Source organism: Dermacentor andersoni, chromosome 3, assembly GCF_023375885.2.
Source record: "Dermacentor andersoni chromosome 3, qqDerAnde1_hic_scaffold, whole genome shotgun sequence".
Taxonomy (NCBI): domain Eukaryota; kingdom Metazoa; phylum Arthropoda; class Arachnida; order Ixodida; family Ixodidae; genus Dermacentor; species Dermacentor andersoni.
In genome coordinates this window covers 53,183,377-53,208,027 of record NC_092816.1, presented here as the reverse complement: position 1 = coordinate 53,208,027, position 24,651 = coordinate 53,183,377, and the positions used below count along the sequence as shown (strand labels likewise).

Genomic DNA, 24,651 nt, shown 5'->3' with positions numbered 1-24,651 from the left:
AGATTACACCATCAGCCCTATTTGTGGCCCACAATTTTTTATTGCTGGTTTTCTGAACGCTAAGTGTTTTTGAGACTGGCAAGTTCCCAGCAGTGTCATAAAAAATGGTTTTGTTGATTCACCAGGGAAACACTCTTTTTGTGCATAGTTACGTGCAGCAGGTACGTGTGGCAACACCACATCATTGTTAGAGATTTCTCCTCAGTACTGTAGCCAAGTGTGTATAATTGGAATGCATTTCTTTGCGATTTAACACGAGTCGAGCACCACATTGCTCGTTTTCGCGAGCCCCCCTCCCTCCGAGGCCCAGTGATAGCATTTTTTTTGCATTGTTCTATCCTCTTGTCTCGCGACCGGAAGGCCAGGGGTAGGCAGAAGAGAGAGGTAGCCAGTGTCATTTCTTGACGTAGCTTTGAGATCATGGAAATGAGACCATTGCATGACTGGTTCTCGTTTGCCTGCCCTTGTTGTCACATGTAGTGTAGGGAGGCTGTAGGATGCATCTTCCTTATTTCTTACCCCTTTCCCCTTCCTTGGCTGTTTTCCACAACGAACCTGCTTCCCCTTCACCCGGGTAATGAAGCAAGAGCAAGCGTAAAACTATTTAGCAAGGCATGGGTTGCATGTTTAAAACTGTGCTGTTTGTATAGAGTGGGCTTCTTCAACGGTACAGCACTGAAAGATCTCCTGGTTATGCGCGTTAGACAATTAAGATATCTTAGGTGGCTTGCAGGAATCATTCTATTTGTGGGTGAACACTCTCCCGTTAACGAGTTTTGTGCGAGCGACAGTAAATTGTCTCGCAGTGAGTTGTCGAGTGATTACGGCAGATGGCACCGTGCATGTGTCGTTTCATTGTTATTGGCAACTTGCTGTGGGACAACACTTCCTGTTTAACTGTGAGTGAATTTACCACCTGGGGGCAGAACAGCCCATCTCGTAAATCATCCTGCACCTTGAGTAGCTAGTGGTGATTGGTAAATTGGCGTTGCTCGAGCACTTGCTGTGCCATCCCACCTCCAACCACACTGGGAGAGCATTGTGAAGTGGTGTTGTACTGAAGGTCTGCCCACACTATATTTGAAGCAGCAGTGTATTGGGTCACCATAGCATCGTTGCACTGCATGGTTACATGCACTGTCGGCATAAAAGGGAGAGCTTGACCATAGCATAGGTACGATTCTTTGTGGCTGAGGGTATGATGATGCCGTTGTATAAGTGTACAAGCACTCTGTGTAGTATGCACAGGACCTAAAAGTTGGTGTGGCAGAAAGCTTGTTGTAAGAAGCCTTCAGCGCTATGAGGGGGCAAAAAAAAGAAAAGAAGAAAACTCTTCAGTGCAAGTTACCTACTGAGCCTTAATTTTGTGCAAAGCATTTGTGGACTTGTAAAAATGCATTTACATGCTAATGTCCCATGCTAATGCTTGCTGCCTCTTGCACTGGGCCCATCATAACATCGTCGGCTACATTTGCCCAATCTTGATTGCTGTAATGAAAGGTTCAGCTTAGCAAGTGGCAGACCCAATGTAAAGCAGCAGCTAGGGAAGTCGGAAAAAAGTGCTGCAGCTTTGATTTTGGCTCATGGCTTCCTGAATTTTCTCAGTTATGTAAATCTTAGCACCATATATTAATGGATAATTGGAATGACTTGCTATATTTGATGTCTTCAAATTATCTTTCTCATTTAACAATCTCCAGTTTCATATGTTCAGCCTTACATTTATTGCCTGCAGATATTTATCATCGTCCTGTATGCTGCTAGGGTTTGTAGGTAACACAGCAGTACGGTAGTTTTTCATCTGAAGGAACTATTGAACTCGTGAAATTTTAACGGCCTCCCTTAGTCTGACAGTGCATCGTGAATATCTGAGAGCATGGGTATTTCCTAAGTGTTGGAGGAAGCTGGTTCGTTGCTAGCTTTGAGGCTTGCCTGCAACCACTAACTCGCTTGCATGATTTCCACACATTAGTAGCTAATATGTAAATCTCCACCCCCGAATACTTGCAAATTGATCTGTGCTCTGTCGGAGAAAGAGTTAGGCGAATCTGAGAGCTCCGCCAGCTGTTTTAAGTGCACTGCACTGACTGTCTCCCACTGTTGGTTCTTGTGTCGTTTCAGGTGTTTGAAGAAGCCTGAAGAAATTAGGTAAAGGAAAAAAATAGGCAGTGCTAGAAGAATTAAGTTATTGCGCTCACCTCCGACCCTACCCCCCCTCCCATCCCCTCCGCTGAAGGTGGAAGAAGAAAAAGACTATTATGGTTGACAGCAGCAGCCTTGATTCGGACTTGGGGGAAAAACAAATGAAATTATACAGATATGAAGATGAAGCCGTACTTGCTCCAGCAAGCGAAAAAAGCAAGCTGACAAGCAAGCCGTAGTCCGACTTTCGTCGCAAGCGGAGCAGCCTCTTGAAGCCCCTGCACCCCCCAAAATGAAAGACTGAAGAAAAAAAAAAAAGATGCCAAGTTCCATTGGGGGAAGATGGGTGTAAAGAAAATCTTGGAGCGTCCGCCAAGGCTTCCACTTGCTTGGCAGCGAGCGTGAGAGCAGTTTATCGCTCTCTCTCTCTCCTGTGCGGAGGGAGAGGGGGCTTGTTAGGGAAACAACCAAATGAACAGAAGAAGCTAAGAAAAAAAAGATTGAAGAAAAACAAAGGTTTACTAGTAAAACGCAGGCAGCATGTGTTGTGTGGTTCTTGCGTGGAGGTGGCCACGTTTCCGTGGACATGGCTTGTCGGGTTGTGTGCAGTCCAGGAATCTGCCTCGGCAGTGACCGGGCTGGTACGCTAGGTATTGTAAGCTGTAGACTTTCAGGTTTTCAGTGTCAAAGACAGTGTGCACTGGTTTTGCAAACCCCATCACCCGAGAGGAGCACTAATGTGCTTCGTGTAACATTATATAATCTTGAGTATCAACATGATTACTGTAAAAATGGGGTCTCCTACGAGTAGCACCCACGAGGTTCTTGTAGCGGTACTCGTAATGCAGTGTGAACATTACTGTAGAGAGAGAAAACATTTATTTGGACCATCGAAGTTGTTGTTCTTGAGGTCGAGTGGGTGGTGCCCTCATTCCAGGACTCCACTGGCCATGGCTGCTCGACGTACTTGCTGGACGAGAGCTTCTTGTCCCGCCAAGGTGTCGCTGGTCAGCTGTACTTCCCACCGCTCAAATGACGTGCTAGGCGTCTTTTAAGTGTTGAGGTTTGCCCCCGCATCCCCACGAGATGTGAAAGAGTGCAGGGCGTGTGTAGGTTTAGGAATGTGTTAGTTTGAATAAGTCTGAGAGCTACGGCCTTTTCAATGCTGAGCTTTCTGTGAAAAATTAGCAGGCACCGTGCCTCTAGGTAACAAAGGCTGTTTTTCAAGTGCACAAATGCGAGTATGCACAAGTTCTTTTGAGGCCCATCATCTAAGAGGAGCACCAATGGGCACCGTGTAACAACACCGAACTACAGCATGAACATGATTACTGTAGTCTCCCAAGCAGCGCCCACGAGCTTCGCGTAACATTGGTACCCAAATTTAGTGTGTACGCGACTAAAATAGGAGCAAGAATTGTGCCAAGGTTTCTTTGCCCACCCTCCCACGTAGGCAAATGGGAGCGAATATCGCGGCCGCCTGGCTTGCACCCCCCCCCCCCCCCCACACACTTTTTTTTTAATTCAGCTGCCGTGGCACAACCTACCTTTCAGTGGAATAGTGCATTCAGTGAAATCTGTCTTGAAAATGAAATCTCTGACCTAATCCTTTCTGTTCAGCCACTTTGTGTGTACCATTAGTGCCCTCATTGGCTCATTCAGATAGCCATTCTCCAGAATGTCTATCTGCCACTGTGACACAAAAGGTGCAGGATCCTCAAGTCCAGCTGATTTGGCGTAGGTGACATGGAAGGGAGATTGACAAATTAGTCGATCGCGAGGCGCTTGCCCTGTAATGTAAAAAAAAAAATGACACACTTGCATTCAGAAAGGACTTGGCGAGAACGAGGTTTGGGCCAGGTAGTATTCCGGTGATGCGACGTAGCGTAGCGTGGAAATGGGCGAAGGACAAGCGCTGGTGGTGACCTGTAGCCATGGTGTTTCCGCACCAGCTCGTCATGGATGTTGACTGACCTGGTTTTGGCAAGTGTTGCTTAACCTAGTGCACTTGAACTGGTGGCTCAAGGACTAACCATCTTCCACAGAAACTACTAAAAAAGAAAGCCGTCTACTCCTGCTGTCCATAAATTAATCGCTCAAAAATTGACCTTGCAAATTCTACCCCGATGTCTTCTTTCGTTCCAACGAGAAATGACCAGTACATCAATAAAAGCAGGGCGTCGACTGCGACTGTCGACCTCAACAAGGTATATCAACGAGGTTTAGGAGGAGTCCGTGCGTTGGCTTCGCCACAGCGAGAGACGTTACGGGGGGAAGCCCACTTCTGTAATTCATGGTACATCCACGAAAGAAGTGCTTGTCTGTGAATCTGACTGGCAACATAAGGAATCTGCAAGCTTTGCTGGAGTTCCAGCGTGTCTGTAAACGTAATAACTTTTACGCAATGCTGGGTTGCCGGAAAGAGCTTTAGAACACCACGGCTCAGCTCAAGGTTTATTCACGCCTTCTGCAAGTTAATATACCCTTTTCCGCGCCCTTACTTTTTCTGTGCGTCACATACGGTAAGCAGTTCAATCTCGTCGGACTTTCAAGAAAGCGAATTTCGCCTGCGCAATCGTTCAGTGTTACCCGAGCTTCATTAATATAGCGGTGGAAAGGGCTCCTTTCCACGTGATCCTTTCGACACTCGTTGGACTAGGTCCTGCAAGAACGAAGAGAGCACCTTTTCTGCACCACAGAAGATCACAAGACTGCGTGTACGTTCCCGCAGCTGTGCTCAATATGGGAGAAAACTCGCTGCATTGGGGTTGCTAATTCATAGACACGGTCAAATCCGCCCTGCTATATATATACATAACAGATGTGAGTGTACGGTTGTGTGCTGAATGTGACGTCGCGCTGTACACGAGAGTGCAAAACAGTGTACAGAGACCGTCCTTTCATTCGCAATGACAATTCTATAATTCACAAATGCACTCTTAAGAATAAAAAGCATATAAGGAACTTCACTGAAGGTGACGGTAGCGCATGCCAAAAATTTTCGATTGGCTGCGCCAGCGAGATTGCATATAGTTAAGTAATGTACACCGTGCACGGCGCCAGTGATTCAGACGCGTGTGCCAGCAGACGACGACGCGTCGGTTGCCTTCGAGGCCGCCGGCGCGGGTCGATGCTTGGCGCCCGCGGTCAGGGGCTGCATGGACTGCGCCGAGTGTTGCTGCTGGTCCTCCGCTTCGGGCGGCTGCACGGGAACGACAAGGAGCATCATGGTCCCCGGGGGCGCCTGGTACGCGCCCTCCACGGCCACAACGGTGCCGTCGGACGTGGCGGCGTTCGGCCGTTGTAGAGGGGACGCCTCGTCTGGTGCCGTCTGCGGCGACGCTTCTACTGCGGGAGCTTGTTGCGCTGCCGCTGCTTCGGCCTGGACGCCCAGCTGGTAAATTTCCATTTGGCAGACGATGAGCGTCTGCGAATAGGCGGACCGTGAACATAACGTGCATTGCGTACAGGCTAGACGAGCAGGCGAATACGACGACCCCGCTCGTCTTCGCTGTGTTTGCCGCTTTGAGGAAATAATATTTGCCGTGTAATACGACAACTCGGCCGCACGCATTAATCTTGCCTTCAAAGAAAACTCGCTCCATTGGGGTTGCTAATTTACGTACGTGGTCGAATCCGCCCTGTCGTCGACTAGTGAAACGGCTTCATTTTGAGCCAATCAGAGACGCCGTAGCAGTCCTGTGCACCAATCAGAGCTGACGAGATAGCGAACTCTGCAATGTCCAGAATATAGCATCCCCCGCACGGACCCGTTAATTCGACCTTGGATAATTCTATTTGTTTTTCTTTTAATTCGAACGCACTGGAAACTGCCGGCGAGAAACCATGCATTGCTATTGGCGGAAAAATTGTTTAGTTCGAACGCGAAAGCATTGCCGTTCGGTTAAATCGACCAGCTCGAGCGCTTACTCATGCGCTTAAAGCGGTCAAATTACGTTATTACAAAAGCCTGAAAGACGAGGAATTCGGACGGCGCAATACTGCTTCTCTAGGCAACGATGGTAACGCAGCAACCTGTCCTGCAGTGGTCACGACTACCTGCACTGTGCTCTGAGCGATGTATGTTTTGAGGATTTGGTCAGCACCGACGACAGCGTTGAGGTCTGTGGGCCACTGATCGACGGCGACAAACTATTTCAAGCAATAATAAAAAAAAGATCTGGATTCGTTCGTTTTTTCCGGCCGTGTGGTTAATTCGACTATCCGGATAATTCGACCACATCTCGTGGTCACAAGTGTCGAATTAACGGGATCGAGTGGGCTATTTTTTTTCTCTTGGCTTGTAGCACGAAGTGAACACGGACACAGAAAGGAGCGGACAGGACTAGCGCTCGTCCTGTTTGCTCCTTTCTGTGTCCGTGTTCACTTCGCGCTACAAGCCAAGATCATGTTACCGTACCAACTCGCCCAACTGTCTATCCTTTTGTATTTTTTTCTCCCCTCACACGTGTTATGAGGAAGCATGACGACAGGCAGATAGCCTCGGCAAGCTAGCCTCCACTGACGCCGCTCTTCCTATCCTTCGGTGTCCGTCTGCGCTTTGACCGTTGCGAAGTAGGCCTTCTATCGTTGCCAGACCATATAATGCATTGTTTGGTTTGTTTCCTCTGTATCCCTTCTACACTTATTTGAAGAGCGCTAAATTTGCCAGCGTCAAACACAGTGAATATATGTTGAATTCAATAATATTGCCTACGTCGTTTACTTCATAATTTTGTAGATATACATCTGTATTACCCAGTCCTGCCTAAGGCATGGTAATCTCACTGGCAGCAATAAATGAGCAAATAAATTCTTGCCACTATACAAAACTGATCTATACATCGCTTGGTTTACCATCCCGCTCTTTTCAGTACACCATACAGATCTTTTTTACCCTGTTCTTGTCTGTTGGATGAGCGACGAACGAAGTACATGCACACGTTCGGGAGAGAAATCGGCACATAACTCGTGCATTTTCAGAAAGCTAGCCGGTCGTCAAAACAGAAACAGTGTGAAAAGAGGAACCTTTAAACTCACCTCAATAAACAGCAAAATGACCTTGTACACGAGCGGCTGCGCTGACCCAACCTGCATTCGTCAGCGGTGTAACACAACACCATTCGCATGTCGCACCGTCGCCCGACTGTATTATACACGCTTAAAAAAGTTTGCACCTTTTGGGGCTTGTCCCACAACGATAAGAGTGTAAACTCTCTGAAATCAAAGGGAGTACTGGCAACTCCTCTTCCACGAATAACGCTCCCTTTGCTAGAGTTCTTGTACCCGCGGATGAGAGTATGCTCGCTGTGGTAGGACTCAAGGACACTCCGTCGGGGAGTAATATAACTCTCGAAAACGGAGTCAAACATGAAACGAAAACGGAGTTTCGCATAAATGAGTTGCCAGCACTCCGTTGTCCTTAGAGTGCATACATGCTCTGGAATTCCGTGTTCTGCGAATGAGCTTCTGTGTAGGGCAAACATTTTCAGTTGGCAATAAGGGAGTCGGGGATGTGCCTCTATCTTCGTGCAACCTACGTTTGGCAGACCAGATATCCTCATCGTGCGTCATAACACTCAGGTCGTCCTTGAACTAGCAAACACATATAACGTGTCGACTTGACGTTGCCGAGTTTGTTCTGCGATGCAGTATACGGTGCTCGTGGTAAAATCATGATCGAAATGCGCTCTTTTAAGTAAACATAGACTTAGCAGATGTATCTGCTATGTATCTGCTACTGCGGTGTATTATTTACACAATATTCCGTACTTATACTTATGTATGTTCAACGAGCCTCGATGCCTTGAGCCACTCTATCATCCTCCCACGAGTAGCTTGCAAAATAATTATTCCGACGCGCCACATAGGTGACATGTTTGCCTGTCACCAGTTCTATTGGGGTGACAGAACTGTAAAGAAAGGGGCAAAGAAGTATTTCATCTTCATAAATGTGGCGACTTGCCTTTTCCCGGTGCATTATCTGTCTTTGAAAATAGGAACCGAGGTACGGGGGCTGCGTGAAAAAATAAATAAAGACAAATCAGCTACACAGTAACACTCATAGAATAATTGCCTATATATGCGTGAAATGATAAAGCGGGCTTGTCAAATAGAAGGGGAGGAAGATAGTTGGGGCGTTGCAACCCGTTTTCTTCAAACCTTAGAACACGCTGGAATGAGTGCGATATCATCGAATGATGTTTTTTTAGAAGGACCTATAATAATAACAGAGGTATAAAGAGCGTAATGTTTTCTTTCCCCCATTTCTCCTCAATTAAGCATTTCCTTTTCTTTTTTTTGCTTGCTTGCGCGCGAGGTTTTTGTTCGGGAGTGATATGACTCATGGTCGCAAGCAATCACCCAATGGCTGGCGTCTGTATGCTGTCTCGCGGATCTGTTACGTCACAGTCGGGGCATAATAAAAGGACGGGGCTCGGAACCCGCATGAGAGAACGAGCGATATGTTATGCGAGATTGCGGGCTCGTTGTTACATGCAGCTGAAATAGTGGACACCGCATTCTCGCGGCCATGTTGCCTACACAGATCGCGAACGTTTTCTTACCGCGTTCAAAAAGTGTTCCTCACCAATCCGTGTAGGACAGGCACGACCGAAGGCGCGTTTGTGGCACCCGTATTCAATTACTCTCCCGGAGATTAAAAAGGCGCATTTCAAGAGACGGCAAGTTCCGACACCCACTTGCAGTGACCTTTTAGGGGATTGAAAAGTGCGTTTCAGTAGGCGGCCGAATTATTACGAATGAAAGTGTGTTTTTACACCCTCGTCCGGTGACCCCTTTGGGGATGCTTTCTATAGGTGGCCGAAGCCCGGTATAGGGCAAGATATAATGCATCCCTCTGCACCAAGGTTGTCGTCACTGCAAGATGTTTTCCTTTCCCAGAGACGAATGGGATGTATATCGTGCGCTGTCTCCGCGGTGATCTCTTCCGCCTGATCTTCCACCGAGTCGTTAAAGGGACACTAAAGTGAAAAATGATTTCTTCTGCATCAGTAAATTACCGTTCTACAACACCAAAAACACCACTCTTACAACGATAAGACGTGTGGTAAGCCAGAAAAAGCGCAAGAACGAAATACGGGTGGCGACGCCTACTTAAGTTCCCGCACCTGGAGGCTGTGACGTCTAGGATTTTGATGGCATCTTCTAGGGCCTACTAATTATGTATAGCGGTACAGATTGACTACATTGTGTTCTAAAGGAACCAAATATTAAACATGGCAAGTTTCGGGAACCTTTATTCAGCCAACGCGGCCGAAATGCGAAAACATACTTTGGAATCCCTGACGTCACGCTGACGTACCGGCGCTGGGGTTTCGGCGCGAAATTCAAATACTGATACTTGGACCTTCGTTTTCTCATCTAATAATCAAACTATTTTTTTGAAATGACTGCCTGCAGGGTTTTCAAACAATGCTTTATTAGTCTAAACTGATTTATTGTTTCGCTTTAGTGTCCCTTTAAGTATGTAAGCGGTTGGTCGTCCTTTATTACGCGCACGTACCTGCACGATCATCATCCTTCCGAGGTCGATGGTGGTGCACAGGCCGATTCCCATGACGCGCGCCGAAATGCCCACCAGACTCTTTGCCATGCCGTCGTAGTTGTCCTGCGTAATGAGAGGCGGACTCTCGATGTCGCTAATCAGTTAATCGATTCGGTAATCTAAACACGAACTACGCGGTGCCTATACAGAGCATGTAACCGTTAAAAAATTGGCTGAAGGCTTAGCTTGGTTAAGCCTGGAAGATTGCGAAAGCAATACCCTTGGCTGCGCCTTGGTTCGGCTGATGGTGTGGACATGGTTGCCCTTTGTTAAACTTATGGCTATACATCATCCGACATAGGGCAAGGCAGCGCGCCGACCACTGCGAGGAGCCGAGCTGTAGCCCCATTTATCCTCCTAGCGTGACATCACACCAGCGAGCGCCCTCTCTCGGTAGCGCCGCAGCAGCGGCGCGCAAGGCTTCGCCTCCACCATCGATGCCGCGAGCTGGGGCCCCGTCTCTCGGTCTGGCGTGACGTCACATGGTCACGTGATGCGCAGCTGTGTAAGGAGGCGCCACGACCACCGATGGGCCGAAAGTGCGAGCAGTATTGCTTTCGCAATAAAAAGGGTTATTTGGTTTCTGAACCAAAGTGGGTGATTGCAGAAGCTTGTCTCACAATTGATCAGAACCGATAGCCAGGTCAGCTATATTCAAGCGTTATGACGCGTTTGCGCGTTCTTGAGGAGCGTCAGCGGGCATTTCGATTGTCTGCAAGGCGCCAGACTAGCTTCGCAAACGAAGGGAGCCGAAAGGGGGGGTGGGGGTGAGATAACTTTTCCTGCGCTGTGTGCCTGCATGCGTCGCTAAGCGTTTGACGGCTCGCTGTGCCTGGCGGACGTCACTCCATACAGGTGTACGCATACTCGGCACGAACGAACATATATAACCACCTCGACTGGGCAAATTCAAAAATGAATTGTGCAGCACCGAAGGAAGCAGCTGCGTATACCTTGTACATGCAGGCGGCCCAGACCACGATGAGCACAAGGTGGACAACGTGGAAGAAGCACTCGAAGGACCCCGTCATCCATACGTAGGGACGTCCTGCGCGTGTCACCACCAACCGCCATCTTGTGTCACCACCAACCGCCATCTTGTGGGCATGCGGCGCATTGTGGAATTTCGCTGCGCCCAAGCTTAATTATTTCGCTCCCTTCCGAAAACAATCTCGTCTGTCCAAACGCTCGTGGGAGGTGTGGTGAACACAAGTCAACATAAAGGGTCACTCAGCAGGTTTGGGCTTTGCCAACAAGCAAGACCGGTATGTTATACATCGCGCTTTGGCGACGCTGTCTGCAATGATTAAAACCGCCGCACGGCGCAGAAAGACAGCTGAAATTTCAAACGAAAGCCCGTGCACCATTCCTCTGGAGGGATTCCCGCTAGTTCTTGCCGTATATATAATCCCCTAATATTTAACCAATTAAAAAAAAGAAAACTGTGGCGGTTTAGTGGTAAATGCGAGAGACATGCGTTAGCACTGTATACGTCGCACTTCTTCGAAGGTCCGAATCCATGGCGGAAACCGCGAATCGAGACATTGCAAAGTGCTGTTCAGGAGCTCACTCAACACCACGTTCTGCCTCTCTTCGAGGCAGAATATATATATATATATATATATATATATATATATATATATATATATATATATATATATATAAACGAAAATAAAGGGGGTTAACCGAGGGGCGCGATTTTTATTAATATTAACCATATCGATTATAAGAAGCCAACAAACATTGACACCAAGAACATAGGGAAAATAACAGTACTTTACGACGTTTCGGCCGCGGTACCGGCCTTCATCAGAGTGTTTGAGTCGTTACGGACGAAACGTCAGTAAAGTCCTCTTATTTTCCGTACGCGCTTGTGTTCTTAGCGCTATTTCTGTGCCTGTAATTCTATGTCTATATATATATGTTATATACCTATACCACATGAGCGACTTCCCACATTCCACACTCCACACACATACACTTCCAGTTTTGACATTCCTAATGCTCACGCATTACAAAAAAAAAAAATCTTGTGGTAGAACGTTCCCTAGACGACGGTCCCTTTATGGGGCCTGACGAGGGGCCCTTTAAGAGGCCATAGAATACAAAACAGAAATGACAGTTATCAACACCGTTTATGCTCGTTCTGACTTTGGCAGTCTCACAGGACGCGCAAGCGCGTGGTCTGCCCGCACCGAGATTGAACAGCGTCATTGAGAGATTTTCATCGCCATAACTTTTCATCCGTATACTTCGTATTAATGTGTCCCTTTAGCGTTCCGTTTATACGACTGCACGCGCTGCAACAAGTTATTCGAATTGAGCTGAGCGCGCATACGTGTGCATACGGCGCTGTGCTTACTGTATCTATCCACGTTGGCTGCGTCTATGAACGCCACCGTTGCTTCTACGACGAGCACGGCGAAGGTCAGACACTGCAAGGAATCGAGAGACCACGTATACGCACGCGTATCTGACTCGCCACCAGGCGGATAAAAGGGCACATGAAAAATGGTCATTAGAAACGCAATGAGTAACGTGATAGCTCGGCGAGACTTGGTTGATGTTCGTTTCGCTTGTACGCAAAAACAAAAATAATAATAAAAAGAACGAAATGTCAATCGTTAATCAGCGCTTGTCCTATGTGTATACTTCTCTCATGCGTGCTTGCTCATGATTCTGAAACGCACAGCAAAAAGTTTCTTCGGCGTAACGGGTTCCGCTATACGTCTTCGGTGGCACTGGCATTGTTGTATCGTGATCTAATAGTACGCTTACCAGCGAAACCCACGTCGTCGTCACGTCGTTTCTTCTCGGCACGAGCCGTGCCCTTTCTCTCTACTTTTTTTCCTCTTTCCTCTTGGCGTGTCTTTATAAGCAAGCGCAATAAAGGACGCAAGCAGTTTTTCGCCCTTCACCATGTCGGCCTGGTCGATGCTTCGCACACGCCCATAACGCACGGAACGTTACAATTGTGGTGCGGCTATGCTTTACCAAGTTATAATGATCGGCCGATCGCGGATGTTAAATTACCGTCCAAAAAGACGTGCTTGGCTATGGGAGCGTATAGCGCAGTGTCCCTAATAGGGTTTGGCCACCTGGAAATAATTAACGTGCACCCAAATAAGGTTCTACAGTCCTTGCGTTCTACCCGCCCATCGGAGCGCGGCAGCCGGTAATCGAACATGTAGGACCTCGTGCCCAGCAGCTGCCGAACGCCATGCATGGTATCACTGACCCAGCCACGTCGGGTTACACTTACCACATACAAGCCTACCACGATTTCAATAAATGCCCTGTTCAGCGCCATGTTAGCCTGCTTCTCGCTCCTTCATTAAAAAAATGATGACATTTACCCACTACGGAGGATTGGCCAAGCAAGCAGACGGTAAGGAGAGAGAGAGAAAAAGAAAGGAAATAATACAACTAAAGAAAAAGAAAACGCCGTCTCTAAAATGAGACTGGCAGCGGTAAGCGCAAAATAATCTTTTAATATATATATATATATATATATATATATACACAGCTCCACAACCCCACAAAGGACGTCAAGTTCACATGCTACATTTTATATTTTGTTTTAATGCGTTTGCGTTAGGAGTATCAAAGTTTTGAATACATTTATATGCCTCAAAAAAGGTGCGACGTAATGCTAATGAATTTCTCTCGTTCGTATTTACCGCTAACTCGCCGCTGAATTTTTGTTTTTGTTTTTCGGGTAAATAAAAGTGATTCTCAGTCCATGGGTAGGATGACTGTGATAGGCCACGTCTTTTTTATTGAGATTACTTGGGGTGTACGAGTAACGAGTTTCGAGACTGGGACGAATGCAAATTGAATAGCGCCAGAAGCGAATCGAATATCGAGTACTTTTTGAATATTTTTCGAAATATTGACTGCCGTTTTCACAATTAATATAAAACGATTACATCCTGATATTCACAACAATAGCAAGTTTCTTTTATTACGTTGGACGTTTTGAAGCGTCCTTTATTAAAAGCACAAATGAAGCATTAGGAGCGGAATTAACAGTTTGTTTGCATTAATAGGAATCTTCGGAGAGTGCGAATTCTGGCTTCCTGGTCGACGTAGCCTGGCGGCTCCACTACGTATGTTCTCAAGTTTTAGGTCGATACTATGCTCACGGGATGAAATTTATTTTGCTTTCGCTCTAATTTCATGCTTAATTGAGCGCCGTTGACATCTTGAAATATTCGAAAATTCGGAAAATATTCGTATGTACGAATAGCGAATACCCGATTCGAAGAAAGAATCGAATAGGACACTATTTCATTCGTTATTTGAAAGGTTCAAATATATCCGCACACCACTGAAGATTAGCCTAGTGACAGGCTTGGTCACGTCCTTCATCCGTTCGATCACATATGCGCCACATTGACTCATAACCTCTGATAAACATTTGGAGCTTTCACAAGCCTTCTCTATCTCTCTCTTTCTCTCCTTTATGGGCGTGCGTGTATGTCGATCAGTGCCTGAGGTGGACTGATGACTGGGGCAGCTGAGGTGAAACGCAACCTGGATGATCAGTTATGACGCCGTTCGGCACGCATCTTGGGTCATGTTCGAGACACGAAGCTGACTTGTTGCCTTCTTGCGAAGAAACGTAGACGGCGTAAACATGAACTGTGGAGCTGACAGCGCTTGGTTAAGCGGAGTGCTAGCAGACGGATTCGTGTAGTTAGTTCTTTAGAGGTCGCTTCCCAAAACGTAACACTTTTCTCGCACACAGCAAAACAGAATTTACTGCAACATTTCTACACCTAATATTTGTGCAAGAAATTAGAATACCTACAAGTTCTTGAAATCAAGTGGGACGTCTTGGGTGGATGGATGAATGGAAAGTAGGAGCGTCCCCTTTGAAACGGGGCGATGGCAGTAGCCACCATGCTCTTGAAGACGGCAGCTAGCGCCACTATTGCGAACGTGCAAAAGAATGTTTGCACACATTTAAAATTTTCAATTTAGTTATATCTTATTGAAAATAATATTGCACTTATTTTAGCTGCGTTATTAAAAACTTTCGAAACGCTACACAATAACAATCTTGGAAGATTTGCGAGGCAGCCGCTCGTGGCGCCTCTGTCGTAATTTCACTCTGGTTTTTCCTCTGCATTTGTTCCTTGATAGCGGAAGCTGCGGGTGGACGCGCGCCCTTTGTCCGATTACACTTTAAACCGGCGCAGACCCATCTGGGGCGCTGAACAGTTTCGTCTGCGTCTAGTGATCGCTCGCGTTAGCAGCTACGACAATGATGTCCAGGTCCGTGCGCGCCGAGACGCGGAGTCGGGCCAAGGACGACTTCAAAAGGGTCATGCAAGCCATCGACAAGGTTCGCAAATGGTAGGGAATCGATACCGCATATTGCCGGCGTCTCGGTGGGCCGCGGTCGGCTCACGCAGAACTGTGATCAAAGCTGCGTGTGCCGCATATAAAATAGTGACTACGACGCCTCACGCTGCAACCGCATTCCTGAACGTGTATACAAGCCCACAAACGTACCTCTGCCGCACATTCATACACGCCTTGTACGGCAGACATGGTTGCTATGAAGCCATGCGTGGTTCCCTCGCTTGTAATACAGCTTCTGAAGCCACTCTGCTTCAGTTCGCTTGTTTATTCGTTGACATTAGCGTGTTCGTCATTCTTATGATTACGCGGACGCGCTTGCACAACACGTTTAAAAAAAACAAAAAAGAAAAAAAAAGAACATAATCTGCAGGGAGACAAACCCCCGGGCGTACTTTTCTAGTTTCGGGCAGTGGCCGATTGTTCAGTGCTTGCAATCTCGTGCTGCTTTACCGTGTGATACTTTTAAAAAGCGTTTGTCCCGTTCGTATTTGCATTTTATGAATGTTGATTAGGTCATTTGCTTCTCTTAAACGTTTACGTTGCCCACACATTTGCACGTTCATCATTGCCATTCGCTAGGAAGTTTCCTGTCAATGTGACTCGTTCGTACGCACCGATCGCGTAACACTGAACTTTGCTTATGTGTAATTGTTTTCAGGGAAAAGAAATGGGTTACCATAGGAGACACGAGCATGAAAATCTACAAATGGGTCCCAGGCGAGTACCACATATTAGCCAACAAAGGAAGCCATGCTTTCCCGGAATTTTAGGCCGCGGGCTCTAACCCTGAGCTCGGTGGCAACATATCACTGGCGGTGCAACGCAAAAATGTCAATATTGAAACCCAAAGGCCTACACAATCGCATCACTCATGACCCGAGTGTAGCTTGCTGACCTACCGAAGGCTTAATTGCGCCTATCATTAATGTCATGCCTGCCAAAATTTGGCTTGTATATTATTTAGCAGCAACTCAATCAAGTCGTGGCATAGTACAGTGAGTTGCGTTTTTAATCTAACATCAAATGAGAGTGTGCATTCTGCTGCTTTGTTCGGGCTCAAATTTTGCAACAAGGTTTCATTTTTTCTTTGCATTGTTCAGCACATTTAGCACTGTTTCTTGCCTGATTTGTCCGGAAATAAAAAAAACAACACTGGTCATGTGTTGTGCACATGCGAGCTGTTGCAGGAACATGGGTCGGTTTTCTCTATTTGTTATTGGGGCAGGGTGACTGCACTATGTCATTTTGATCATGTTTTCCCAACAAGAAATTGTTTTTTGATCTCAGTAAATGTGAGAACATGAAACAATTTTCATGTCAGCCACAAGCTGGGAAATGGGCCTCCCGTACATCTCTGTAAGTTGGCTGCACTGCACAGCCCCACATACATAAAAGAAATTAATCCACAGGAGTGGTACCTCACCTCAGATTCGAGCTCTGAACCATCGCTTGTTGCCTTGCCCACTGCTTATGCTGAGGGTGCTTTGAAAGAAAACGTTAGCTGCAGCTACATACTGGCGAATAGCTTTCCCATGTTGCCAAGCTGTGACACCACCATTTTCTTGGAATATTACGCGGAGACGAGGAAAAAAAAAAAAAAGAAAAACGGCTAAAGGCATTTTGAGCCTCAGATTGTTTCACACTGAGAGTTTTGCACTTCAGGCAGGTTTGTAGTCTGTGACTAGAGTTGTTGCAGGTCTGTCAAGCTCTGCAGGGTAGCCAACTTAGTACTTGTGCACTTGCACATAACTGCACTGCTGACAGAATGCAGGAGGGATGACAAATCAAGAAGAGTGAGGATGCTGCGATAAATGTAACGGTCTCTTGTTGTGTAGAGCTATTGTTTAAGGAGAACGAGGCAGCCAATGAGAAACAAGATCTTGAATGCGACAATATTTATTGGGCTCATGATATTGGTGGTAACTGTTGAAACAGTAGCTCTCCCCCCCCCCCCTAAAAGAAATAACAATAAAAAAACCCATGTCCATCGTTTATCAGGCAGCAGGAGCCAAGCTTATGTTTGCCAGATGCTGATGGCTTTACTTTGCAAGCGAAGTATGACGAGGCACACCATCAAATATAAAGTGCACATGTGCAGGACAGAATCATCCAAACAAACATCTGCAAGGAGTTTGTTTTGTGTATGCCTGAGGAACTGTGCAATAAGTATGTGTGGTGTGACAGCTTTGGCAGCAAATTTTCTACGCTGTAGAAAGTAAAGTTCCAGGTTATAAATATGTTGCTTGCCAACATCAAGAATACGTTGGAACATGATGGAGACTGCTTACGATGGTTTGGTTCCTGCATTGGCCAAGTCCTCTTCGTATTTACCAAAGTTCTGCTTATAATTCAAATATTTGCTGTAATCGAAATGTGATTGCTTTGGACGATATAAATTGCATCATAGCTTTTCATTTATTGAAAAATGCCAGAGCGCCAAGCTTGTCACAGCATGACACAGTGTTCATTAGCCCGTGAATTCAGGCTTTGAAAACTATTGCACAAATAAACAGGTTGTCGTAATTTGAAACACATTACCATGAACTTCCTAGCACCATTTGAAGTAACTGATATTTGTAAAATATCTTATTTAATTTGAAACGATTTCAGGGTTGTACAAATAGGTTCTAGCATTGTACTAAGTAAGCCATGATAGGGGAAAGTCTTATTTAACAGTTGGGGTATGTGAGAATGTACTGCTGTTACAACTTCGTTTTCTGTTTTACAGTTCCAAGTACAGACCAGGTATGTGAATATCTTTTATACGCTATGGATACCTAGATTCAGATTCCTATTCATATTTGGAAGTTCTTAAAAACTTCCAGTTGCTATCTGTTTAGCCATTGGGTTGTTCAGTGGACAAATGCAAACAGAGAACTGAATTACTGGCTGCTTATGTGAGTGCAAGCTGTGGCTTATGAGCAGCTATTTAATCGTCACACTAAGCTTCAATGTGCACCTTGTTGGCCACGATTTCGAAGTTTTCAAGGCTGGGCACTTTACACGACATCATAGCACATCAAAGAATTTTACAGTGCCTTCATATTTAATGTATCTAATTTTAATGAAAGCACCCTGCTAGCTATGCAAATACTGCTTGCACAAGTGGTTTATGCACTTTGGGAGACAAAATTTCATTAACGAGTAGAGTCGGGAAATATATAACAAAAGCTTAACTTGCTTAATTTGTGGCTATGCCGTATGTTTTGTTTTAGAAATTTAAAGACAGTTGTATTCGAAGAAAGTTTTGTTTTGTTTGATTCTTCTAGTGTCTTGTTCGAAGACATTTATAACCAAATTTGAGACGTGGTATGCAGATATCACATTCAAAAGAGGGAGCCTCAGCACATTGGCAGTTCACGTGTGACATAATTGATCGGCTATAGCATGCCACTCTAGAAGGCTGAAAACTTTGAGCTGGCAGAAACAACACCCTTCACCCCTGTAATAAGCCACGTCAGAGGGGGTGGTTTTGGTGTCGAGTTGTTATTCTAGTGCAACTAGTGGAGTACCTGACAATTTATTCTCGGCTTTCGGTGGGATGGCAGATTGTGCTTGTGATTGTGCATGTAAGGGTTTTCGCAAAGTTGGTTTGGGAGCACTATCACTGCTGACAAGAGAATGAATTTGCGCTGCTGCTACTGACATCTGAAACTTATAAATATTGATAGCGCAGAATGTCTTATGTACTTGTGTGTGCTGCTTTGACTGAAATAACATTATATTTAAGACACATGTAGACATGCTGTCATAAGAGTTCTATTTTTTACTACCCAGGCAAGGGCAAAGACTAAAGTAGCAACAGCTTCAAGTAACAAAGAAAACATTGAAACATCAGCCAAACATGACATCAAAAATGACGGTAAGCATGGATGAAACCTTTGTTGCCTTGACCAGCAGTGAACCCTGCTGTAAATGTTTCCCTGTAGCTGTAAATTACACATGTTTGTGCGTTTGCAATGAAAATTGTGGGGCTTCTGTGTCACTTCTGTGCTATGCCACAAGCGGTCCCGAATCCTGACCAAGAATGGCCAAATTATTTTTAAATATCTCAGTTGCCCACATATTTTACTTTCTCTACCAGTATAAACTTGCTTCTGCTTGTGCTGCCCCGCAAATAATGTGCTGCAATCTACCAGAAGCTTGACAAAGCACTGAGACAGAACCAGTTCGTCCATGGCTTTGCTAAAAAATGAAAAGTACCTTCCATGAACTGAGCTCGTCCTTGGCCATTTTTGCCAGAAGCACTTTGACGAACCCAGTTTGTTTGTGGCAAGAAAGAGGTTAAACAGTGTGCACAGCTTTGACTCTTGATTGCTATGTGGTGTTTCTTTTTTATGTCTCGGTATCTTGCAGACTCCCAGTCCTTGGTAGGAAAAGACAAGTCTAATTCAAACATGTCTGAAGGCATGGAGGAATCTTTCACTGGTGAGTGTTGAGTAGCTTTACCATAACTCTCTTTTAAAAAAGCTGAACAAATAATTTTGTGCAACAGTTACATTTCTGTTACCTCTTGATCATCTAAATCAAAGATTTTCTCTTTCATTAACAATAATTGGGAGTACAAGAGTAAGGCACTTGTAATTGGCTACAGCCCATAATACGAGGGTTGTTCAAGTCAATCCGGGACTTTTTTTTAAAAACGAATAGAAGAACAAATTTCAAAGTGTTGGAAAGTGGATTTATTTTTCCACATAACCTTCAGGTACAGTTATACACTTACCCCAGCGTTTAACAAATGCCTGAAATGCTTCGGCATAGAAATATTTATTATTACGATGGAACCATTGTAGGACACCATTATTCTTCATCATCAGTGTTGAAATGTTTTCCTCCAAGGAATTCCTTCAGGGGCTCAAACAGGTGGAAATCACTTGGCGTTAAGCCAGGACTATAGGGGGGTGTGTGGTAATATCTGCCAGCCAAGCTCCTGGATTGTTTGGAATGTGCGTTGAGTGGTATGCGGTTGTGCATTGTCTCGCAAAAAGACCACACCCTTTGTGATCGAACCCGGACGTTTCTTCCGTAAACTCTTGTGCACATCACGCAGAACACGGCAGTAATACTCACTGTTAATAGTGACACCAAGGGTAAAAAATCAACGTGAATGAATATCTGTTTATCCCAGAATACACTTCCCATCATTTTGCCAGCAGACGCAGCTGTTCGAAATTTCCTGGGAGGTGGTGATTCCGCATGCTTCCACTGCATCTATGCTCTTTTGGATTCTGGGGTGCAATGGTGAACCCATCTTTTGTCACATGTCATGATGCGATTCAGAAAATCCTGGCCCTTTCCTTCCATAGCGTTCCTCCAGTTCTCTACAGACTTCGACTCTTCTCTGTCTGTCAAAAGCAGACAGCTGCTTTGGGACCCAGCATGCACTCATTTTTCGGAACAACAGATGATCATGAATTATTGCGTTCACTGTTCCTAACGACAGATTACACACCCTTGCAATTTCACGACAGGTTATGCGACAATTATCCACGATCAGCTGCTCCACGGACTGAATGTTCTCAGGAAGGACTATTGTGGGCTGTGATCCACCACGATCGGGATCGTCAGTTATAGAAATACAGCCATCTTTCAAGCGCTTACACCATTCAAATGTCTTGCTGCGACTGAGCATCACCGTACTGAGCCTGAAGTATTCTGTAAATTTCAGCAGATTTTACGCCCTCGTTCACTAAAAACTTCATCACAACACACTGTTCCACGTAGACGTTCACACTGTTGTTTGCCATCTTGAATAACAGTCTATCCAGAAGTGCGGGAAATGAGCGCCGTCTACGAGTAACAGGACACAGGTGCCAATTTCTACTGCATACAAAACCTCCAGCCTTGGCGTCCATCTAACAGGGAGAGAAAAAAAGTCCCGGGTTGGAGGTGGACGACCCTCGCAACTGTTTTTTCCGGGCATGCAAGGAATGGGAATATTCACGACTTCAGAAACATTGCATGTTTGGGGGCATCCATTGCAGCATTGCTTGTGTGCCACTGTTTAGAATGTGCTATGCATACCATATAACACTGACGGGGCTCAATAACTTCAGTGTTTCAATGCCTTTATTTTCTCTCACATATAGGTTTCTCAGAGTTCAGCCAGGACTCTCAGGGTGAGAGTCATGTTCTAAGGGATTCGCGACCAGAAGAATCCAGTACATGCATTACTGAAAACAGCAGCGACACGCAGTTTCCAGACTCTCAGGGAGGTAAGGCATGGCAGGTTTATTTGATGGAAAATTTCATGCTGCAACAATGCTGCAGCATTCCATGGCCACAAACTGACAAGACGTGGTCACAGCGTCCTAGCTTGCAAAGCACACCATAGCTTCGCTCCAGTCGAGTTCCTGTTACTCCTAACTTGACCTTATTTGAGTGTAGCTTTTAGTACTCTTATTATTTTTGAATTGATCAAGTTTTAGTGCATAAATACAATGTTGTACATGTTCTGTAGTTGTGCCGCTGTGAAGAAACTTATGCTATAAATTTGTGTTCAATTTGTCAGATTTGTACACAGTAGTGCCAGAGGCTGGTTAATATTGAATGAAAAGGTAAGCTTAAGGCTAGTTGAAGTCGAGAATCAGATGAAATCTCATTTATTTGGGAAGAATCGCAGCAAAAAACTTGGTTGAAACATGCTGTGCTGGAGCCAACACTGCATTTGCACAGTGTAAGTTGATGGCAAACAAGTTGACGCTGTGTGCCTATAGTGTCATCATCGTTGTCACCCTTTTATTTTTTCATTTCAAGGCTCTAGAGGTTTTGTAGGCATATGATGCTAAATTTGTCTTTCATCAGCAATAAGGTAGGTGGTAACAACTTTATTGAGATTCTGCTCAGTTATGATCTGGCAGGCCCGAATCCTAGGATGGCCCCTCACCAGGAGTGAACCTTTCGGCCTAGTCAACGAGGGCTTTTTGTGGTTTTTGATCCAGTGTTCAGATTTTCACATCCCTGGCATGTTTTATTCTGTGGCATCGTGCCTGTCATACCCTGTCATTGTTGCTGGATTTTGATATTTCTTGGTACTTTTCTTTGCACGCAGACCTCTCAGCAAGGCGAGATGAATCCAGTGAGGACAGCACAGAGGCACCATTGAAGAAGTTGAAGATGAACAGCGATTGCTCTAAGGCATAGTAGCATCACTGCCAATCGTCATCTCTGCCATCATCATGAGTACCGAACATTTATGTTGTAAGAATCACCCATGTTGTGTCATCCTGTGCCCATCATCACATCTTGTGTGCTGCTAGAAAGGGTCAGTGCGAATCTCAGCCCTGGTGAAAGGAGAACTGGGAACGTGCGATCGAGTAAAGCGTGTGCGTTTGCATGTAGAGATACATAGCAACATATTCTGTGTTACGTGGTGTAACGCAAAATAGGATTGACTAGGGTTGTAACACATTATGGTTGAAAGAGAATGGTGGCCTTTCGGAATGCCCTTTGGAATATAGCACAACTGTACTCCTAACTACATAGCTACTGCAGTAGATGTTTAAATCAGTTATGCATTCCACATCTTTTCTTTGCGATTGGCTATCTACAAGCACAGCTGTATCAACCAAGGTGAAGTACATATATAATCCAGACCTGGAATGACCTGTTAGCAGCTGTTGAATATTCGTTGCCACCTGCCTTGATGCCCCACTCTTCCACTGATCTTGCATGGAGGCCATACGTGATTGCAGTGCCTTTTGCCTGCTTATGATATCGGCTCATTATATTGAAATATTACTAGCCTGAGTATGTGCCTGTTAAGTAGTTTGATTAAGTGTGTCCTATGTGGTTTAATGAGCTGCTACGTTTCAGTTTGTTCACTTGTCTTGAAGTGACAGTACCTTCAGGTGATATAGGCTATGACTATGGAAACTGCGGATATTTAAAAAATGAATACTGAAATTCAACCTTGCTTGTGGATAAGCAAGAGTAGTAAAATTATGCCTGTAACAATTTCATTTGTTGTCATGTTCATTGTGGACGTTCTGCATTGAGTTGTCTGACAGAAACATCTAGGACGTTACGAGAACCTGTGTACTACAGGATATAATAAAAAAAAGCATAAAACAAACAATTCATGTGCTATTTTATTCCTGCTCAATTAGGTACATTTGCTTAGTCTGAAACTGCAAATCATACTTTGCAAAGCTTGTCCAATAAATCTGTGCCTTCTTTGGTGAAGTGTGAGCAGCTATATTGTCTATTTTAAATTTCCTGGATATTATTTCATGCACCTTTGATATTGTGCATTTTAAAATTGGTGGATATTTATTGTCTAGTTAGGCACCTGAATGAAACACATGAGATGACATTTAATTCTCACTGTTGCTGTGCCAAATCTGGAAAGAGTAACACTTCAGGGGTACTGATAATGACATTTCTTGAACTACATAAAACGAAATTGGTGTTCTCCCAAGAGTGGTTGACTATGTAGCCCAACTCATGCATTCACTCCCAAGAGTCATTGGCCCTGTACATTCATCTCCACTCAGGATTGTAAGTCACTGTCGTGTTGCTGTTGCATACACTGGGACGTATGCAAGCGGAGGATTTAATCAATACCGGTTTTGTAGAACCAGGACACCTTTCAAAGGTGTGTGCTGGCCATTGTGCCTGTCAGTGTCTGGTTCAATTTAATTGATAATTGAATATACATATTGATGATTCATTGCATTTAAAAATTAAAACTCGTATTTACTCCCGTATGTCATACGTGAGTGGTACTCCCATCAGGTCCCTGAATTTATATGTAAGACGAGGAGGTGTTGCTCATTGTGTGCCACTTTCAATTGTATGTGTTTCCGCTGCATTGCAGCATAACCAAGACTTTTTGTGAAAACCTAATTGCAAGAAAACTTTATTTGCACAGGCATTACCATGTTTTAAGCCAAGCCACGTTCGAGGCGAGCCAAACCTTCCATATCCCGGCACTCCGATGGTGCCACATCATTCTTTAAGGAGCTTGCATTGACAATGGCTCTCGCTTTCTCTCTAGGTAGCGCTGTAAGAAATTGTGTATTCTGCACCACCCGACTCGCTCCACCACGCGACCTATGCCTTTCATGCTCTGACCATATACGTCTTACCTGGTGCTCTGGCCGATCCCCTGTGCCACAGCCATTGTCAATGGAAAATGAAGAGAGTTGTTGGTCGAGAAGTTTATTTGGCACTAATGGTTGAGCGCTGCACATGGGCGAGGAGGGGGGCAGGTGGCACCTGGTGGCTCTGGGCAATAAATAGTTTGTAGGACGGATGCTCTAGCGGTTGTCGTGCACGGCGTAGCAAAAGGATCCTCGTTCGTCGTCGCAGCTCAAGCGGCAACAGGCGAGTCCCGGTTCCTTGCAGTCCTCGTTGCCGATGCACGGGTCGCCGCACTCGTCTACCACTAAGTTGGCAGGGCACGCTGCCATGGACAAGAAGGGCATCACATCAGTCGTCATCTAGAACAGTCAGAACAGCACACAAGCTCGGGTCAGGATCGGGCGCTTCTATGCATGCAGTGCAGTCTGTTTTCTGTTGCGGGCATCCCTGCGTGATCGTGTGGCGCGTTCTACAGCGGAGCTCGAGTA

General features: G+C 45.4%; 4 protein-coding genes and 1 long non-coding RNA gene across 9 annotated transcripts in view; 3 read left to right on the top strand and 2 right to left on the bottom strand.

Moving 5' to 3' along the window:
- The window catches only part of LOC126547742 (uncharacterized), a 45,175-nt gene extending 42,492 nt beyond the window's left edge, over positions 1–2,683 (top strand). For all 3 annotated transcript variants that reach the window (XM_050195718.3, XM_050195727.3, XM_050195710.3), the window contains one exon: positions 2,122–2,683. In XM_050195718.3, coding sequence (XP_050051675.1) covers positions 2,122–2,129 — 8 coding nt within the window. In that variant the 3' untranslated portion in view covers positions 2,130–2,683. The remainder of the gene's footprint in view (positions 1–2,121) is intronic.
- Positions 2,684–5,040: 2,357 nt separating this feature from the next.
- On the bottom strand, positions 5,041–7,277 carry LOC129381049 (uncharacterized). Its single transcript, XM_055063518.1, has 2 exons — positions 7,183–7,277; positions 5,041–5,569 (listed from the first exon to the last, which is right to left on the bottom strand). The coding sequence occupies exons 1-2, from the start codon at positions 7,237–7,239 to the stop codon at positions 5,210–5,212; spliced, it is 417 nt and encodes a 138-aa protein (XP_054919493.1). The 5' UTR covers positions 7,240–7,277; the 3' UTR covers positions 5,041–5,209.
- On the top strand, positions 5,450–14,005 carry LOC129381053 (uncharacterized). The gene is made up of 3 exons (XR_008609285.1): positions 5,450–5,539; positions 10,676–10,974; positions 13,759–14,005. It is a non-coding gene; the product is annotated as an uncharacterized lncRNA (long non-coding RNA).
- Positions 14,006–14,835: 830 nt separating this feature from the next.
- Positions 14,836–23,156, top strand: BCL7-like (chromatin remodeling complex subunit BCL7B-like protein). The gene is made up of 7 exons (XM_050195825.3): positions 14,836–15,070; positions 15,738–15,796; positions 17,808–17,824; positions 18,857–18,941; positions 19,436–19,507; positions 21,169–21,294; positions 22,131–23,156. Exons 1-7 carry the CDS (start codon positions 14,979–14,981, stop codon positions 22,220–22,222), a joined length of 543 nt encoding a protein of 180 aa, XP_050051782.1. The 5' UTR covers positions 14,836–14,978; the 3' UTR covers positions 22,223–23,156.
- Positions 23,157–24,225: 1,069 nt separating this feature from the next.
- LOC126520662 (uncharacterized) overlaps positions 24,226–24,651 on the bottom strand; it is a 60,841-nt gene continuing 60,415 nt past the window's right edge. For 2 of the 3 annotated variants that reach the window (XR_011893377.1, XM_055063528.2), the window contains one exon: positions 24,392–24,522. Coding sequence is in view for 2 of the 3 variants with exons in the window: in XM_055063528.2 (XP_054919503.1) it covers positions 24,512–24,522 (11 nt within the window). In the remaining variant the exon portion in view is untranslated. Of the gene's footprint in view, positions 24,523–24,651 lie in introns of all 3 variants that reach the window. The other variant, XM_055063523.2, reaches the window with a different exon arrangement.